This window comes from Balaenoptera acutorostrata, chromosome 3 (genome assembly GCF_949987535.1).
Source record: "Balaenoptera acutorostrata chromosome 3, mBalAcu1.1, whole genome shotgun sequence".
Taxonomy (NCBI): domain Eukaryota; kingdom Metazoa; phylum Chordata; class Mammalia; order Artiodactyla; family Balaenopteridae; genus Balaenoptera; species Balaenoptera acutorostrata.
In genome coordinates this window covers 102,331,848-102,352,795 of record NC_080066.1, presented here as the reverse complement: position 1 = coordinate 102,352,795, position 20,948 = coordinate 102,331,848, and the positions used below count along the sequence as shown (strand labels likewise).

Here is a 20,948-nt window from a genome sequence, read left to right as displayed (position 1 = left end):
GGGCCTGGCTCTGCCTTTGCTGATCCCATCAGCAACCTCTTACTTTTCATCCACTGATTTTCACTTAAAGATACTCCTTAAAGCAATACTCACTTGGTTGCCCCAAAACGTAGGTTCCGTCTATTCTCCACAAACTGCTTAAATTGTAATCAGGTGTCCAGATCATTATGTGATATTCTTGATCTGCAGGTCCGAGCATCTTAAATGTATGTGTTCATAATTACATAAATGTATGTTTCTCAAAAAATATGAGTGTTTGAGGCAAATTTTAATTTTGCCTGTAGACACCCCCAAAATTCAGATGGCTCCACTGGCATTGACAGTAGTATAATTGACATTCAGAATACATGTGATACATAGGACCTTTCAAAACTGCTGTCAGGGACAGGCCTCAAACCTAGTCTTATGCTGTGGTTAATTCTAGATTATTTTGTATTAACTTCTGTATGTCACCAGTTATCTTCACCTTTGAGTAAATTACCTCAATGCGTGGATGGTCATCTCACTGTTTTCCATCCTAGAGTATAATCACTTCAAATGCAAGGACCATAGTCCTTATATTACAGTGGCAGGCACAATTCTAGCTCCTGTGTAGCCAGCCACCTCTGCAGAGTGGTAGAGAAGGTACAATTTTATTTTCAAAAATCTCTCTCCTTCATCTTTCCCATTTTGGTACAATCCATGTTGTACCAAAAGCAGCTTGGCCACTATGTATCAAGGACTTAAAAAAAATTTTTTTTAAATTTTTACCCTTAATTCCACTTGTAAAATCTATCCTAAAGAAGTAATCTTAAACTCAGAATAAGTTTTTATGGGCACGGATGTTACTTAAAGGCTGAATAATTCACTATAAGAATAAGGTAGAAAGGACTTTGGTATTCAACTGCAGGGGAATTGTTACATGAACTAAGGTAAGGCATATCCACTTGACGAAATTTTATATGGCTGTTAAACACAGTGCTTGTGAATTTTGTGAAATAATATGAGAAAGTGTGCCTGATATGTTTAATAGAAAGAATAAAGGTACATAAATTTCTCTATCAAAAGTATATAAAAATAACATATAAAAGCAACCTCTATAAAATTATGGAGGTTGGGGGGTGTGGTGATGCAGAGGCTGAGACACTAAAAAAAAGGTACCAAGGTCTTAAATGGTGGCTGTTCTGGTCATGGTACCATGAATGATTTTTTTCCTATTACTTTTTTTGTAAGTGTGTTTTGCGTTTCTTTATGTGTATTACCTTCATAGTACTTCATAGAAGTTAATTGCTGCTCTCCTCCCCAGGATGAGTTCCCTTCCCCTTCAGATGCTCAGAAACTTCATGTTTGCTGCCTGCCCGAGGCTTCCCACTAGACCATCTACTTAGAGATCAGAACCTTACTGATCGTGCCTTTTTCTTCCATTATAACGCAATTTCCCTGTCTCTTGTTTGAAATCTACCCTCTCAAATTTTTGTTTGATAATGTTTGCTTTCTCAGCTAATATATATATGCATTTCTAAAGAGATCTTCTGGAGGTAGCATCTTTAGTTCAAGGGAAGGCTTCTAATGGTGGCGATTTTCATGGGGGCCACAGGAAGGGATGTTTTCAAATAAATGGATTGATCACTTAACACTCTATAAATCAAAGCACGCCCAATCCATCTATATTATGGGTAGGTGATTAATGAATATTTTTCATGCTAATGTCTCACAGGCCAAGGCAGCATCTATGACCACATAATCATCACAGTGGAAATTCTGACTCAGCTGTGATGTTTGATAGGAGGGACCTTTGAATAGTGCTTGAGACAATTCCGTGCAAAGCCTGTAGTCGGTGGCCCAGCTTTGCAAGTCTTTCCAAAAGTCCTAAAGCATGTTGGCATGTCCTCACTTGGCCTTGTCACTTCTGCTTAAATTTTTTCATGGAGAATACTCATGATCATGGGACATTAAGGTAAATTTGATCTTGGACAGCCTCCCTCTGTGAAGTGAATCAGCATCATGGGATTCCCCTGGACCCAAGCTTCCTGGTGGGTTTATTTTTACACAACATTTCTCTGGGGAAAGGGGCACCCACTCTTGATCAGAGAAGCGCTAGAGACTATCTTCTTGGATGGAAGGATCTTCCCCGTTTTGCTATTTTTTTTTTTTTCTCTAGCTTAACTTCATAAACCAGTGGCTATAGAATCTGTCTTCACTTACCTCACCTCTCTCCAATTTAGCCTCCTCCCTCCACCCCCGACTCCCTGAAACTGCTTCTGAGACTACCAGTGACTTCCCTGTTGCTGGAGTCAGTGGTCCCTTCTCTGTCTTCAACTTGACCTTTCAACAGTATTGCGCAGAGCTGACTGCTTTTTCTTGCAGTAATGGTTTCCTCTCGGATCTTGTGACTCCACACTCCTGATTTTCTACTTTCCTGCTCATTCTTGCTGCCAAAATTTCAGCCTCTGTACACTGGTGCCTAATCGAATCTCAGAGACAGGGTTTTGGGTGAAATAGAAAAGAATAGCTTTATTGCTTTGCCAGGCAAAGGGGGACACAGCGGGCTCATGCCCCGAAAAACTGTATGTCCCAACCCGGGAGGATTTGATGAGTTTTATAGTAACTGTTCAAGGGTGGGGTTGCTAATAAGATTAGGGTGTGTACAGGGCCTGCACTGCTCTAATCTGGTCTCAGGTAACCTTCTTGATGAGCTTCTCTGGTTCCTTTAATGTAGCCTCAGGTGGTCTTTCTCTGGTATGAAGAGTGCTGACATCTTAAAGAGTTTAAAGACATTGTTATGTGCATCCCTTGAGGGACCAGGACCCTGCCCCAAGGCTGCACTATTGTTTCTTGGCTGCCCCTCCCTTGTCTTTGCATCCTTTCCCTTCCCTGCTTAGCACCTGTTCAAATCTGCCCTTCCGAACTCAGGAAGATCATGGAGGCTGGACGGAGACAGAAAGGCTTCCATGCTTAGGAACCCTACAGGGTCCTGCTCGGTTTCACTCTCTGTCCTTTTTTGACCTCTCCTCCACTGCTTGCATGCAACCTCTTCTCTTCTTTCCCTAGCAATTCATCTACTTCCATGGCTTTAAATACCAGAGTTATGCCTGTGATTTCCTGGAGTGTATTTCTATCCCAGCCATACAGCCTGGACTGCAGACTTGTATATATAATGTGGGTGTCTAATTGACATCTCAAACTTAACATGTCCTAAATCACACTCTTGATTTTCCTCCTCAGACTTACTTGTGGCTCCCTCCGTTACTCTGGTCAAGTCTCCAGTCAAATGTCTTCACAGTGAGACTTTTCCTGATCACTTTATATAAAATTACAAGCCTCCTACTTCTATGGCATTTTCTGTCCTCCTTTCCCTAATCAAGGTGGTTCCAGTTCCTTTTAATCCATTTCCTTGAATCCAGTTCCTTTGAATCAGGACACTGGAGATCCAGGAAAGAGAGAAGATCTGTGTCTCTGGGGTCCAGTCATCCTATTACCATTTAGCTTATCCCAAATGACCCGTGCATTTCTGTAATGCTTTACTTTTCCTCCTCATATTTCCTCTTTCTGAAACTACTTCCCTCTTCCTTCATTATGCTGGGCTGGCTGGCTGACTCCTCCTTGACCTTTGCAATTCAACTCATAAGTTATCTCTTTTGGAGAACCTTCCCTGGGCACCACCTCCCAATTCCAATCTGAATTGAAAGCTCCTATCCAGTGTCCCATGACACTATACTATATTACAGTTTGTTGATTTCCCTGTCTCTCTCTGTTATTACACTCTTATGAACATTTTGAAAGGAGAGATGACCGATAGGTGTGGTTAAATATTTGTCCCCAGTGTTTACCAGTTGCATAGTGCAGATACTCAATATTTTGAATGTATGACTCTACATGATTGTATAACCCGTAAAGATGCATAGTAGGGCTAGAAACCACCCTGTCTCCTGTGATCTAAGAGCAGCTTACTCCAAAATCCCATCTCTGTGGAAAACCAAAGATGTCCATAGGATTTGAAGGGAAGGGGATTGGAGGGATGCCTTCTTGTGAGGTGTCTTTGTCCTGCACTAGGTCCAAACTTCGTGTAAAATTGAGCCCCTCCTCATTATTCACAGGCCACACTCACTCACAGCAGCAAGCACTGTGAGCTCAGTGGGGCTCTACTGAAGCTGCAGGGACGACCCAGAAGCCAGACTTCTCCAATTCAATTATACTCTCATCCTACCCATAAATGTCTGTATCCATCTCTCCTTCTGAGAGAGATCCAAACTCCTCTTCCTCTGTTACGAAAGACAACATCCCATTTCCCTGAAGCCCTCATCTGGAGCTCTTGGGATGTTTGCTTCCAAGAATTTATCAAAGATTTTTGTTTCCAATAATGACTATCCCCTTTCCACGAATTCTGAATCGAGGTTTTGAATTTTTTTAAAAAACATATATCTCATATCTGAATGAATGAATGAATGTGAATGAAAATTACATGGTATTCAGTCTACATGTGTTTTCCCCAGCCCCTGCCTCTATCTATCTAGGTGCATTTTACATATAAAAATGTATTTTTGTGTGTCTGTGTATGTATATACTAGAGACAGATTCTATCAAGGCACTAATATCTGTACTGTGTGCATGTAAGTGTATTCATTTGGTAGTTTATTTGGTAGTTTGTTCATTTATTTAGCAAATATTCATTGAGTATCTTGTATGGGCTAGACATCATAGTAGGTGCCAGGGAAGTAACAGCAAGCAAAGTACACTGCTTCTGCCTAATGAGGGAGACATTCAAATAATTGTGAAGATTATCGTATAGTTACGAAGGGGAGGTATGCCACGCTATGAGACTGTAATGGGGGAGACCTCATTTGTATAGAGTGGAGGGTCAAAAAGCAGTCCCAATGAAGTGACCTTTGAGCTGAGATGAAAATGATGACGAACCACTAACCAGGCCCTGGCTACTCAGGGCGCGGAGGAGAATATCACTGGCTAAAAAAAGCCCTGATGATGGGAAGAAATGGATAATGTTTGAGGATCTGAGAGAGGGCCACTGGAGCAGAGTGTGGTGGGGGGAGGGAGTGAGTGTAGGGAAGGGCCAGTCTCTAAGAGCAGTGGAAGCCCCTGGAGGGTTTAAGCAGGGGATTGGCGTAATCAGAGGTGTGTGTTATAAAGATGACTTTGACTCCAGTGTGGAGGACAGATCAGGAGGAGGCAAGGGTGGATGTGGGAAGAACAGCTAAGAAGGTAGCTCAGCAGTCTGGTGAGAGTGATGGACTCAAGAGCTCTTTTGGAGGTGAAACTATGGGCTAGACATGTACACTTAGGAGTCATCGTCCTAGAGGTGGTGACTGAAATGTTTACCTGGAAATTGTCTAGAGAGAGGACATAGCATGAGAAGAGAAGAAATATTCAAGAACTTGAAATTTTAATGGCAGAGTACAGAAGGATGAGGCCGCAAAGGAGACAGAGCAGTCAGAGAGTTAGGAGAAAAGCCGGGGATGCAGGACCCAGAGCCAGGGGACAGACTGTTTCAGGAAGGGAAAGTGGTTGACAGAGTGGAATCCTGCTGGGAAGTGAACTAAAAAGAGATTTTGTTTCTTTAAAAAAAGACAGTGACAGTAGGGTAGATTCATTGGTGACTTGAGGGTGTTTTTTTCCGTGTCATAATGGGGGTGAAGTAAATTTCAATGGGTCCGGGATTAAGTAGTGAATGAGAAACGGAAAAAGTGAGTATGGGCGATTTCTTAAAGATGGTTTGGCTGTGAAAGAGATTGGACTATTTATAGCATAGTGATTTGTTGTTTACTAAACACATAAATATTAGGAAAGTCAACTTGTTCAAAGAATTTGTGGGGTTGTTATTGTTTCGTTGTTCTTGGAAACGGGAAGAATAAAGCCGTGTACACTATGTTATCTAGCTAGGCTTAGCACTGTTTGAATATTTTAAATGGATAAAGAATATTTTGGGTAGCATTTTACTGCTCAGTATACAAAGTGCTTTTTCATGTACCTCTCATTTAGTCCTCATGAAATTTTATACATCAAGAAACTAAGAGTCAGAGAGGTATTAAATAACTTTGCAAGCTGTAAAGAGTATGGAAAACTAAGAATAAATAAATGTATCTTTAAATTAAGAGTAGTTCAAAGAGAAAATTTTTCTAATGTATTAATTTTCGATCTATACGTGTATATATTATAGGTATACTATATATATAGCTGTCTTCCACAATTAAAAACATACCAAAGCTCTTGTTTTAATTTATTAAAAGTTAACAAATTCTTTCAGTGCCTTGCTTGTATTTCTCTTAAGTCCAGTTATTTGTTTACTAGGTCTTTTATTTTGATAACATTTATTGGTACCTTCTGAAGACTAATACATTTGATTTCTCAAGTACAGGTGTATTCCAAACTCATTTTCCACTTCACATTATGGTTTAATAAATATTATAACTGTTACAACGAAGACATAACTGCACCTAAGATTTGAAAAATGATTCTACCTTATAAAAGAAGCACAGATAGGACATTCTTCACTTACCTGCTCATATGGTTCCAGTTTAAGGCTCAGAGTTTCGAATTAGCTTTTTTTAATGGCTTTATTGAGATAAAAGCAGATTCCATATAATTCACCCTTTTAAGGTGTACAACTCAGTGATTTTTGTTATATTCACAGGGCTGTGCAACCATCACTACACTCAATTTTAGAAAATTTTCATTACCCAGAAAGAAGCCTCATACCGCTTAGCCCCCTAATCTCTCTACCCCTCTTTCCCCCAGTCCTGGGCAACCCCATACCCTACTTTTTATCTTATAGATTTAGCTATTCTGCGCATGTTGTACAAATGGAGTCATACAGTGCGTGGTCCTCTGTGACTGGTTTCTTTCACTTAGCATAATGTTCTCATTGACTTTTGAGGCTTTGACACAGTGCATGTACAGATACAAAGTAGCACTGGTGTGTGTAAGTCCATCTATGCCTCTACATTATTCTGAGGTAACATTCTAACCCAGGTACCATGTATCTAAGGTCTATATCTTTACTCCTAATACCCAGTTGCCCATTCAAGGTTTTTGACTACTTTGGATACAGATCTTTGCCTTTGGATGCATAGAGTCACTAGGAGGAATAATTTGGACATGGTAATTATATCAACGGAATCCCCAAACAAAGGATAATGAGAGAAGACACCTTTGATTACATAAGGTTGTCCACACAAGGGTCATTAATGCACAGTTGTCTGATTTGAGCCCAGAAATTTGGGCTTTGGGGGTCTATTTAGCAGAAAATGAATCTAGCAGTTGGTTCCCTTTGAAATCTAATCTATACGGAATTCTCTTTTAGGGTAGATTTTCTGTTTGCCCTGCACCCCACCCTAGCCCCAGAAATTCCTATAACACCACTCACGACCCCACCATGCTCAGCCATAAATGCCCCCCATATCCAGCATCAGAACCCAAGAACATGAAATAGGCACTTTCTATTTCCAGTTTTTGTCATTTGTTTTTGACTTAAATTGGGTTGAAATCTTCCTTTATGTAGCCTTTAAAAGAAATGTACATACAGAATATAGCCACAAAGTAGCATTCTCATTTGCGCCAAACCTTTAACAAGCAAATTTTTTAAACTCCTAATATTTTACTGATTTTATGTATGATTTTTCCCCCTCCATAGAAGTCCCCGAATTGCAGCCAGCTCAGCGCCTTTTTATTTCTATTTTAATACATTGGATTTAATGTAATCCCCTAACCATTCAGTTCAAGGCCAGTACCATGAAAAAACATGGTGTAGGTTCATCATGCTACTACTGCTATTTTGATTTCTGAATTTGTTTTAAAATTTATTTTGTTAAACGTATGTTTTGGTCCAGAAAACTTAAAGCTCTGTGTGTGTGTGTGTGTGTGTGTGTGTGTGTTGCTTGATGTGAAAAGCACTAGGAAGAACACTATACTGTCTTGCTGTTACTAAAGAGAGGCCTTGAAATACAGTATGAAAGGATATATTTCACATGTTTGCGTGCAGTTCAAATTACGAGAAACAATAATTACTATGTGCCATTCCCATTGAGAAATTTTTGTTGGTGACCCATTCACTACAGTGTCTGAGGGCATAGGTTTTAGTCTTTTTTTTTTTTTCACTGATGTATCCCCAGTACCGAGTAGTTTGTGGCACATAGTTGGCATGCAATAGCTATTCGGTGAATTGATGTATTTACTGAATGAATTTCTTTAGAATAAACTCCTAGCGTTCTATGCCCTTTATAATCTAACCCTGATTTGTATCTCTCACATAAACCCCATTGATGTAACGCAAACATTTGCTTTAGTTTGTGTTAGTCTCTTAGTTCTTTTTTTTAAATCACTTTCTTTTTATTGAACTGTAGCTGATGTGTACAATATTATATAAGTTTCAGGTGTACAACATAGTGATTCACAATCTTTAAAGGTTATATTTCATTTATTATAAAATATTGGCTATATCCGCTATGTTGTACTATATATACATATATATATATATATATGTGTGTGTGTGTGTGTGTGTGTATATATATATCCTTGCAGCTTATTTATTTTATACATAGTCGTTTGTACCTCTAAATCCCCTACCCCTATATTGCCCGTCCCCTCTTTTCCCTCTCCCCACTGGTAACCACTAGCTTGTTCTCCATATCTGTGAGTCTGTTTTTTTGTTATATTCACTAGGTGGTTTTATATTTTTAGATTCCACATATAAATGATATATAGTATTTGTCTTTCTCCATCTGACTTAATTCACTTAACATAATACCCTACAACAAATGGCAAAATTTCAAAACGTTATTCTTTTTATGGCTGTGTAGAATTCCATTGTATATATACTACATCTTCTTCATCCATCTGTCTGTTGATGGACACTTAGGTTGCTTTCATATCTTGGCAGTTGTAAATAACGCTGCTATGAACATTGTGGTGCATGTATCTTTTAGAATAAGTGTTCTTGTTTTTTTCAGATAAATACCCAGGGGTGGAATTGGTGGGTCATATGGTAGTTCTATTTTTAGTTTTTTGAGGAACCTCCATATTGTTTTCCATAGTGGCTGCACCAATTTACATTCCCACCAACAGTATGAGGGTTCCCTTTCTTCTACATCTTCACCAACATTTGTTATTTATGATCTTTTTGATGATTGCCATTCTGACAAGTGTGAGGGAATATCTCATTGTGGTTTTAATTTTCATTTCTCTGATGCTTAACAGTGTTGAGCATCTTTTCACATGCCTGTTGGCCATCTGTATTTCTTCTTTGGAAAAATGTCTATTCAGGTCTTCTGCCCATTTTTTAAATTGAGTTGTTTGGTTTTGTGATGTTGTTGTATGAGCTGTTTATATATTTTAGATATTAACCCTTTATCAGTCATATCACTGGCAAATATTTTTCTCCCATTCAGTAGGTTGTCTTTTTGTTTTGTCAGTGGTTTCCTTTGCTGTGCAAAACCTTTTAATTAAGTCCCATTTGTTTATTTTTGCTTTTAATGTCTTTGCTTTAGGAGACAGATCCAAAAAAATATTGCTACAATTTATGTAAAGGAATGTTCCGCCTATGTTTTCTTCTAGGAGTTTTATGGTTTCCAGCCTTACATTTAGACCTTTAATCCATTTTGAGTTTATTTTTGTATATAGTGTTAGAGAATGTTCTAATTTCATTCTTTTATATGTAGCTGTCCAGTTTTCCCAGCACCACTTATTGAAGAGACTGTCCTTTCTCCGTTGTATACTCTTGCCTCCTTTATCACAGATAAGTTGACCATATGTGCATGGATTTATCTTTGGGCTTTCTATCCTGTTCCATTGATCTATATTTCTGTTTTTGTGCTGGTACCATATTGTCTTGATTATTGTAGCTTTGTAGTATAGTCTGAGAGCGTGATTCCTCCAGCTCTGTTCTTCTTTCTCAGGATTGTTTTGGCTATTTGGGGTCTTTTCTGTTTCCATACAAATTTTAAAGTTATTGTTCTAGTTCTGTGGAAAATGCCCTTTTTTTAGGGATTACATTGAGTCTGTAGATTGCCTTGGGTAGTGTGATTGTTTTAACATTAATTCTTCTAGTTCATGAAGACAGTATATCTTTCTATCTGTTGTGTTGTCTTCAGTTTCTTCATCAGTGTCTTATAGTTTTCTCAGTACAGGTCTTTTACCTCCTTAGGTAGGTTTATTTCTAGGTATTTTATTCTTTTCCATGTGATTGTAAATGGAATTGTTTCCTTAATTTCTCTTTCTGAGAGTTTACTGTTAGTGTGTAGAAATTCAGTAGATTTCTGTATATCAAATTTGTATCTTGAAACTTTACCAAATTCATTGATGAGCTCTGGTAGTTTTCTGGTTGTATCTTTAGGATTTTCTGTGTAGAGTATCATGTCATCTGCAAACAGTGACAGCTTTACTTCTTCCTTTCCAATTTTGATTCCTTTCATCTCTCTTTCTTGTCCAATAGCTGTGGCGAGGACTTCCAATAATATATTGAGTAAAAGTGTTGAGAGTGGGCATCCTTGTCTTGTTTCTGATCTTGGAGAAAGTACTTTCAGCTTTTCACCATTGAGTATGATGTTAGCTGTAGGCTTGTCAGTATATGGCCTTTATTATGTTGAAGTATGTTCCCTCTATATCCACTTTCTGGAGAGTTTTTATAATAAATGGGTGTTGGATTTTGTCAAAAGCTTTTTCTGCATCTATTGAAATAATGATATAGTTTTTATTCTTAAACTTGTTAATGTGGTGTATCATATTGATCAGTTTGCAGATAGTGAAAAATCCTTGCCCTGAGATAAATCCCACCTGATCATGGTGAATGATCCTTTTGATGTATTATTGGATTCAATTTGCTAATATTTTGTTGAGGATTTTTGCATCTATGTTTATCAGTGATACTGGCCTGTAATTTTTTTGTGTGTGTTATATCTTTGTCTGGTTTTGATATCTGAGTGATGCTGACCTTGTAGAATGAGTTTGGAAGTATTCCTTCCTCTGCATTTTTTTTTTGGGGGGGGGTAATAGAGAAGGATAGATGTTAGCTCTTCTCTAAATGTTTGGTAGAATTCATCCGTGAAGCCATTTGGTCCTGGACTTCTGTTTGCTCGGAATTATTTTTTATTATTGATTTACTTTCATTACTGGTAATTGGTCTGTTCATATTTTCTATTTCTTCCTGGTTCAGTCTTGGGAGATTGTGCATTTATAGAAATTTGTCCATTTTTTCTAGGTTGTCCATTTTATTGGCATATAGTTGTTCATAGTCTCTCAGTTCTTTATGTTGCTTCAGCAATCCTCTATGGTGGTCCTTTGAGCATGGCTCTCAGGGAAAGGACAGTTCTTATAAAACTGAAGAACAGGTAGAACTGGCACAGAACCATGGACGGGTTGGGTAGGAATTAGGTCAACAGAGGAGAAAAGAGAGAATCCCAGAGTTAAAAAGCAGAGCCTAGGGCTTCCCTGGTGGCACAGTGGTTGAGAATCTGCCTGCCAATGCAGGGGGCACGGGTTCGAGTCCTGGTCTGGGAAGATCCCACATGCTGCGGAGCAACTAGGCCCGTGAGCCACAACTGCTGAGCCTGCGCGTCTGGAGCCTGTGCTCCGCAACAAGAGAGGCCGCGATAGTGAGAGGCCCGCACACTGCGATGAAGAGTGGACCCCGCTTGCCGCAACTAGAGAAAGCCCTCGCACAGAAACGAGGACCCAATACAGCCAAAAATAAATAAATAAATAAATAAATAAAATTTAAAATATATAACTTATTTTAAAAAAAAAAAGCAGAGCCTAGATACATCTTTCCTTTTCTCTAAAAATGTATTCTGACTTCATTACTAAGCCCATAGGTCCTTCAACTCATACAGAAAGAGACATGCACCATATTTTCCTAAAAATGCCCATATACATTTGAGCTGTTAAAATGAGTAAACATGTATTACATTTTGATGAATTATATCTGGGCCTTGCCTCTGTATCCTTATAACCTACCCATGCTTTTTCAGTTACTCAATAAACTTTATTCCTTGTTCTTAAAGGTCAAAAACCAAACAAGCAGACAACCACTTATGACCTAACCAGTCTAGTATCTGAAATCTTAAAACATTCAAAGCTATATCTCTCTCTAAAATGCTTCACAAGCACTTAACCTATTTTTAAAATTTTTTCATTGAGGTATAGTTGATGTACAATGTTATGTAATTTTCAGGCATACAACATAGTGACCCACAATTTTTTTTTTTTAAACATCTTTATTGGAGTATAATTGCTTTACAATGGTGTGTTAGTTTCTGCTTTATAACAAAGTGAATCAGTTATACATATACATATGTTCCCATATCTCTTCCCTCTTGCATCTCCCTCCCTCCCACTCTCCCTATCCCACTCCTCTAGGTGGTCACAAAGCACTGAGCTGATCTCCCTGTGCTATGCGGCTGCTTCCCACTAGCTATCTATTTTACATTTGGTAGTATATATAGGTCCATGCCACTCTCTCACCCTGTCACATCTCACCCCACCCCCTCCCCCTCCCCATATCCTCAAGTCCATCCTCAAGTAGGTCTGTGTCTTTATTCCTGTCTTGCCACTAGGTTCTTCATGACCCTTTTTTTTTCCCCCTTAGATTCCAAATATATGTGTTAGCATACTGTATTTGTTTTTCTCTTTCTGACTTACTTCACTCTGTGTGACAGTCTCTAACTCCATCCACCTCAATACAAATAACTCCATTTTGTTTCTTTTTACGGCTGAGTAATATTCCATTGTATATATGTGCCACATCTTCTTTATCCATTCATCCGATGATGGACACTTAGGTTGCTTCCATGTCCTGGCTATTGTAAATAGAGCTGCAATGAACATTTTGGTACATGACTCTTTTTGAATTATGGTTTTCTCGGGGTATATGCCCAGTAGTGGAATGGCGGAGGAGTAAGACGCGGAGATCACCTTCCTTCCCACAGATACACAATTTTTAAAGATTATACTCCATTTATAGTTATCATAAAGTATTGGTTATATTTTATATGCTGTATTTTATATTTTAAATGCTTCACAAGCTCTTAGCCTTTAAATGAGAATACTCTCAATTTAGTGTCAATTATTTTACTATGTATTGGTTTTCAATATTTCATCTCTCACAATGATCACCTATTAGTAACTAACTTCAGGAATTAATATGTGCTTTAATTCTGTCAAATTTAATAGAAAAAGGAGAGAGAGAGAAAGAACCTGGGTGACTTTGGCTTTTAACATTGGAACTCCTGGCACAGCCTGTGTCTGAGGCAACCTTGGTGGTCTAGCAATATTGCATAAGCATCTTCTGGTTGGACAATTAATGACATTGGGAATTTGTCAGGGACCTCTTTCCTTTATGCACTGCCAGTCTCCAGTGTCATTGTTAATTAGTCTTCAGGTCTCCCGTTTGTCTGCTAGAATGCATCCTGGATAAGCCAAGTTAATAAGTTGGAGCGGGCAAGCTGCCTGGCCATTGAATGTGCGACTGTGCTCAGTCAGTCAGAAGGCAGCCCTCTGCTTTGATCGTGTGGAGAAGTTTAATTCTAACAGGCCACATGGGAGGCTGTGCCCACTGGGGTGCAGAGAGGGCCTCGGGCACAGCAGGGGAGCTGCTCTCCTTTGCACTGGTTTCAGTGTTTCTTATTTCAAAACCATGAAGCTCGGAGGCCCAGGGCACTTGCTTCACATTTTGCTTCATCTTTGTCCAGGAGTTTCTTCCTTGAATTCTCATAGTGGGTGGTGGAACATCAGCAAGGCAACAAAAATCATTATCTCTTTGTTCCAAACAGAAGATTTGCACTGGGGCATATTTTTGTAAATAGAGTGTGTAGAATTTGTAGCACATAATCCCTAGCCATGACTCTCTTGCTGTTCTGGCTATGACATGTTTCAACCAAAAGCATAAAAGTGACAAATAATAAATACGAGGCCACCTGCTACTGCCAGGCATTTTGCAAACCACTTTACATGCATTATCTCACAATTCATATATCTTGCCTATGAGGAAGGGGGTCCCCATTTTGCAGATAAGAAAAGCTACAGCCCACCTGCACTCAGGTAGGTCTCGATCCAAGCACGAGCCCTTTGCCATACCACTACCTGGCCTCATAAAATCTGGGCAGTTTGATGGACCCCATGGGCTCTGTCAGCACAGATAGGACAAAGGGAGAGCTGCAGTGATCAGCCCTTTTAATTCAGGCAGAGGTGGAGGCTTTGCTTGTGTATTTAGGAAAAGAAGCTCTGTCTTGGGCTTTGCGTTCGCTAGGGAGAAGTAACCTTGAAGAAATTACTGTCACGGCTTCAAGTATGTCCTCTTACCAAATGCAGGCCTCACCATATATTATTTGTGTTCGTGCAAAATAGTTCTCTATAAGTGGAATTGTTGGAATTTGAATGTAGTAGAGGGCTAAAGAATTTAAAAGCCTCTCCCAATTTATATTGTGAGAATAAATATGGCTTCCTGTGTTCTCAGAATCATGGCTGGATATCATCAGAAAAGTTTATGTGGTCATGAAAGTTCACTGAAAAATGTAGATTCTTGAAAGCAGGCCTCTTCCAAAGTGTGTCTGACCAACCTCCTGCTTCTAGGCCTGCTGTCGTAACTGCTCAGTCAGGAGAATGATCTTTTCTACCTTCTTGTGCCTTACAGCATGAAGTGGTGGATGTTTTTGGGGTGGGGAGGGTCTTTAAAATACACTGAGCCCTTTCACATCAGCTTGGGACAGTCACAGGGTTTGTGAATGAAGAGACTAGGACCCCTTGATGTACCTTCCTGGGAAGGAAGGAGAAGAATAAGGAGACAAGGAGGCCATACTGCACCCCTGGAGAGCCCACTCGGAGTCTGGGTCAACAATGCTAATTTTTTTTCCACTTTTCTCTGCACTAGTTAAGAAGCTAGTTAAGGTGAGGAGATCTGATGCTTTGGTCAGGTATGCATGGAGGTCTCTGGAGAAGTTTGGAGCTGAGTCAATGAAACCTGCATGATGGCTTTGCAGGGATTAATAGAAATACACAACTAAATATAGTTAAAGGTAAAACATAAATGCTCTCTGGAAGGTAGATGTTTGAAAGATGCAAAATCTTTGGATTGGAAAGGTTGTATGGTGGTGACAGCATCTCGGAGAAACTTTTTTAGGATGAACAGGACTTTGTCAAATGCAGTAGAAGGTATGTTTGGGATGAGAGCAGGATGGGCAGAGAACCACATGAATGAAGGCATGGAACTGGAAACACTGGTTTATATAAGTTGGAAACATTGCATAATTTTGATTTCCTTGGTCAAATATATGGGGAAATAGAACTGAAAGGTAGAACGGTACCATCATGGAAAAGGCCTTAAATCTCAGGCCTGGGAGTTTGAATTCAGTTGAATGAGCAATGAGAACCCATTAAGAGTTTCATCTTTTTTGTGTACCTTTCCCTCTTTGTTTTCAGTGGATGATCTTTTTTTTTTTTTTTTTTTTAAATATTTATTTATTTATTTATTTATTTTTGGCTGTGTTGGGTCTTCGTTTCTGTGCAAGGGCTTTCTCCCGTTGCGGTGAGCAGGGGCCACTCTTCATCGCCGTGCGCGGGCCTCTCAGTATCGCGGCCTCTCTTGGTGCGGAGCACAGGCTCCAGACGCGCAGGCTCAGTAATTGTGGCTCACGGGCCCAGTTGCTCCGCGGCATGTGGGATCTTCCCAGACCAGGGCTCGAACCCGTGTCCCCTGCATTGGCAGGCAGACTCTCAACCACTGCGCCACCAGGGAAGCCCATCAGTGGATGATCTTGCCTTGCAATTCACAGAGACCCGGGAAAACAAGTTTCAAAGTTAACTTTTGATCTCCTCTCCCTTAAAACAAACAAACAAAAAGAACAGAACAACAACACACTCACCTCTCCTGCATCTCCATAAATGGCGCTTCCACCCACACCTTGCTCATCCTTCCTCTCCCTCAACTTTGCATCGACTGCATCAGCAATTTGTTCTACCTCCGAAATATATTCCAGCTCTATATACCCTGTCCTTCTCCTCTCTGTCCCTGATATCACTCTAGCCCGAAGCCATTATTTTGAGAACAGAATAGTGGTGGGAAGGGAGGTACTTATCATTTGGCCACAGGCCCATCTACTAGGAAAGAGGTAAAGGGAAATCTGATAATGGTAGAAAATTATTAAGTAGTCATTGCAGAGAGGACAAATAACACTGAAAAATAAAGGTAAAAATGTAGGGGGGAAAAAAGGAGTGTTTTGAAATGATGGTTTGGCTGGTTTTGAGGAATTTGTTCCAGGTAAGATAGATCATTTTAAAAAAAGAAATGAGTCTTTGTGTCCCAATGGACAGGGTTTCCTAAATAGCACTGGTATGGTTATCAGAATAGAGATATTCAACATAAGCTCTATTAAAAACTTTTAGAAAGTAACATTGTCAATAGGAAGAGCCTAAACTTAGGCCCTTGTGTCCTGTGATCGGCCTCATGCTCTCAGGTGGGAATCCCTGGAGCTGATTCTGGGAATGTAGCTGATGCTGAACTCGACAGAGTTCCCTCACATCATGCTTTCATCTTCAGCACAATCTGGTAGTCTCCAGAGTTGCCTAGTATTTCGGCAATCTAGTTGGCAATATTGTAAGAGAAAGTGTCAGGCAGCTAATTTCGAGGGGCCCTTGAGTGACCTCTTTTGCCGTTTTTGTGCTTCAGTGCTGACGTGCTTGTGGATTGCCTTACACAGTAAACATTCTGGGGTGCTACTTTTGGAAACACCAAGTTCTTGTATACAAATTTCCCAACATAAATAAAGGAATCCTTTTTAACCGTCTTCTTCCAAAGTGCCTTACCTCTGTGCTTCTGTAAATCCCTCCAAGAATATATCTTTCTCTATTTTTTGAACCAGGTGGCATGATTTCCGGGCGAAAATCTAATGCTTTAATATATTCTCTTGAATAAGGACACGTCAGTAATTTCTGGCCATGATCAACAGACAAAAGTGATCATGACTCAGCTCTAGCTTTGGAGAAATGAAGCCTTTTTTTACCCAATGCATTTCTGCCACTGGCACAAACATACAGAAACCTTGAGAAAATGCCTCTTGCCTGGGTTAACTGCTTTTTATGACGGTGAACTATGGTTTATTGTGGTCTCCATGTCACCGAGTCAGAACTATCTAATTTGAGGGACCTTGATTATCAAAAAAAGCAACCTTTTGTAAATTCCAGATATCCTGTCTGAAGTAAATTAGGTATAAAATGTTTCACATGTGTTAATGGGAAGGGGAGGTGAACGGGAGTGAAGAGAGATTCGGTCCTCCCTAACCTGTGGTTAGTTCCCATGCTGGGATGTGGGTGTCACCTTGAGGAATCGCCAGTTTGGTGAGAATTTCTGCAAAATCTATTTTAAGCTCCACTTTTAGAGTATGAATCTGAAGAGGGTCTGGGCCCTTAATTCCCTAGAACTAGTCCTTGAGTAGTTCTTGCCTCTCTTTCGGAGAGACCAAAAGCGGAGTACTTCACCTGTCCCAAGTCAGAGGTTTTGCTGTGTCTCTAAAAAAAAAAAAACTTGAAGGTGATTCATTTCCCTGTTCCTGAAGAAAGGTATAAAGTGAGCTAATTATTTGCATTTGTTTGTTTCTGCTCTTTCCCCTGTAATTTGGATGAACGATGATGGATAAGGATTTTGCACTATTAATCCCCAAGTGCAGAGCACAGAGCACAAGCTCAGCAAATCCGTGTTCTCGAGGAAGTCTAATTGCCACCTTCTCTTCACAGCAAGTGAGAAACAGATGGCAGTGGTGTGTAAGGAGTCACCAAAGGAGTATCTGCAGCCGTTCAAGGACAGACTCGAAGAGTTCTTCCGGAAAGGTAGGAGGTGTGATGTTCTGAAACGTCCTTCCTTTCTCCGTCTTTCTCCGAGACCCGCTGTCCCGTGCCTCCCGCCTGAGCATTGGCAGCTCCGATGATTCCATTAGACCATCTTCCCATGGCGGAGCCGTACTCAGCTTAGATGGAGTTGTCCTGTAACCTTTCTACCACCTTTTAAATCTGCTGTAAGATTTTAAATCCTTTAACATCACTCCTGTTTCTGTAAACTTTGCGAGAGAAGGCTTTCTCTCTCTGTCTCTTCATGGATCCCAAGGGGATGCTCGGTCCCTGTTAACTGACAGACGACGTCCACGCAAGGCTTATGCAGTCGTGCAGGTGGATGGTGATTATCTCTCTGGTTTTACGAGTATAGCAACTTGGAAACTTGTGTTGTATTTTCCATTCTTTTCAGAAAGGAAAATCGGGGCCAGGTGAATGTCACACATCCAATCACTTGGCAACCATCAGCCCTCTGGGGTTAGCGGATGGAAGTGATATGCATGAGACCCAGTAGTGACTTAAAAATCTTACCGAGTTATATTCCTTCCTCCATGGTTTTGGCAGGACTAGGGAACTTTTGTTGAGCCCTGGTAGTGAACGTGAAAGTTTAACGCCTTTTGGATATCTCCTATTCTGGTTTCTCAAATTCAGCCTAGATGTAAAACAAAACTAAGTGTGGGGCACAGTTTCCAATTATAAAATAAATAGGTCATGGGGAACGTTGATTTACAGGATGGTGACTGTAGTTAATAATACTGTATTGTGTATTTGAAAGTTGCTAAGAGAGTAGATCTTAAAAGTTCTCATTACAAGGAAAAAATGTGTAACTCTGCATGCTGACAGATGTTAACTAGACTTACTGTGATGATCATTTCACCATATATATGTATATGGAATCATTATGTTGTACACCTGAAACTAATCTAATGCTATATGTCAATACTATCTCAACAAAGAAAAAAAAAGTGTGGGGTAGTTAGAGGGGGCTTTTGTCTTTGCTAGGAAGCCAGAGGAAATGCATGTAGGAACCTTTAGGGGTATATCAGCATGCTGTTTCTATTTATTACTAAGGCCACATGATACCACACCATCAACAAAAGACCATTAAGCAGGGTAAATCCATAAAGTATGGCCAAACCACCTTGGAAATTGGCAGGGAAATTCTCAGTCCATGAGTCAGAGAAACTTCATTCCAGCTGGTCCCTTGGTGCAGAGTTCATTGCTCCCTCCTCCTGGATGAGGTCTCATTTGTGTTGAAGCAGAAGTCAGAATTCTCTCTTGGCCATAGCTGAACCTTATATATGATGGAAGTAATGCCATAATGCCATCAGGCCAAGTATCATTTTGAGAGCAGATAGTAATACCAACACTTACGGGTTATGTGGCTAAAATTAGGTTTTATATGTGATTTATTAAAGTGGATGCATTGCTTTATGATTATTTTATGTAAATATAACCTAAATGGCCTAAAAAGAGCACAAAATATTTCCCTTTGCTGACCCCCAATTAATAATTTCTACTTTTGACATATGTATAGGGAACTTGAAATGAGGCTCATGTGTATTTAAATTCCATTCCTTTCTTTTTCCCATTTCTATTTGTTTAAATTAAAAAAATTTTTTATTTTTATTGAAGTCAAGTTGATTTACAATATTGTGTTAGTTTCAGTGAATATAAAACACAGTGAATATATATATATATCCCTTTTCAGATTCTTTTCCCTTATAGTCTATTACAAAATATTGAGTATAGTTCCCTGTGCTATACAGTAGGTCCTTGTTGTTTATCTATTTTGTTATATGTTAAACCCAAACTGCTAATTTATCCCTCTCCCCACCCGCCTTTCTCCTTTGGTAATTGTAAGTTTGTTTTCTATGTCTGTGAGTCTCTTTCTGTTTTGTAAATAAGTTCATTTGTATCATTTTTTTAGATTCCACATATAAGCAATATATGATATTTGTCTTTGGCTTACTTCACTTAGTATTATAATCTCTAGGTCCATCCATGTTACTGCAAGTGGCATTATTTCATTCTTCTTTATGGCTCAGTAATATTCCATTCCACTGTATATATGTACCACATCTTCTTTATCCATTCATCTGTCAATGGACATTTAGGTTGCTTCCATATCTTGGCTATCCATTTCTATATTTAATTGCTATTATCCTATATCTAGAAAATTCTGCAATGAGTATGTCTGGGTATTATTGGCTCGTATACTGTAATGGCCTTAGGATCCTTTCTCTTCAAATTAGCTAGCATTTTAAAACACTTATGTTGTGGATTTTATTCTTTTTGTTGGAAGAAGATAAATATGAATAGATTTAGAACACTGAAAATCTGCTTTGATGCCTTGGAAAAGGAATTTGCACATCACTCTTGGGAGTTCTGTTTTAGCTTCTTCTCTGCCAGGTTTCTTAAGAAAACTGTTATCTGTTCTGAGAGAGGGAATCGAGTTGAGGCAAACTGGACCTTGAGTCAGGAAAGCAAGGATGTGGCCACAATAAGCTGTTCTGAGAAAGCCCTAGAGCAGTGGTTGTCAGCCCTGGCTGCGTACTAGGATCACCTGGGGGAGATTTTAAACATTTCAACACCCGGGCCAAATTCCAGACCTACCACTAGCATCTCTAGGGGTGGGACCAGGTATCAGCATTTCTTTTTTTCACTCCCCACGTAATCCCAGTGTGCAGCCCAGGTTGAGAACCACTATTGTCAAGCTTAGTTCACCTCTTAATGGGTATTCAACGGTATTTCGTCAGAGCCCGCTATGTGTTAGGCACTGTGACAGACGCTGGCGATCCTAAGATGAGCCATAGACCCCTCGTCCCTCTCTCAAGGACCGTCTTACTGGGGAAGGGTCTGTAATTGAATAAAGGAGTCACCTCTCCTTTAACCAACAGAGTGAAGGGAAGATGGGAAGGACATAGGAATAGCCTCAAAATATGGTTAAAACAAAGTCAGCCAAAATGAGATACAAAAAGAATTTGGAGGAAAGTGACTATTCTAAAATGAATTTTAAAATATAAAAATAAATCTTAAACATTGCCAATGGCATGTGGTGAAAAGAGCCACTGTTGAAATACCTGTGTTACCATTGACTCATTAGTTAACTGAGTTGGTCAAAGAACAGTCTAGGATTGTGCTGC

The 20,948-nt window shown here is 39.7% G+C and overlaps 1 protein-coding gene across 2 annotated transcripts in view; it reads left to right on the top strand.

The window, feature by feature from the left end:
* FMN1 (formin 1) overlaps positions 1-20,948 on the top strand; it is a 425,289-nt gene that overhangs the window by 300,206 nt on the left and 104,135 nt on the right. For both annotated transcript variants that reach the window (XM_057542902.1, XM_057542903.1), the window contains one exon: positions 17,710-17,802. In XM_057542902.1, the coding sequence (XP_057398885.1) occupies positions 17,710-17,802 (93 nt within the window). The remainder of the gene's footprint in view (positions 1-17,709; positions 17,803-20,948) is intronic.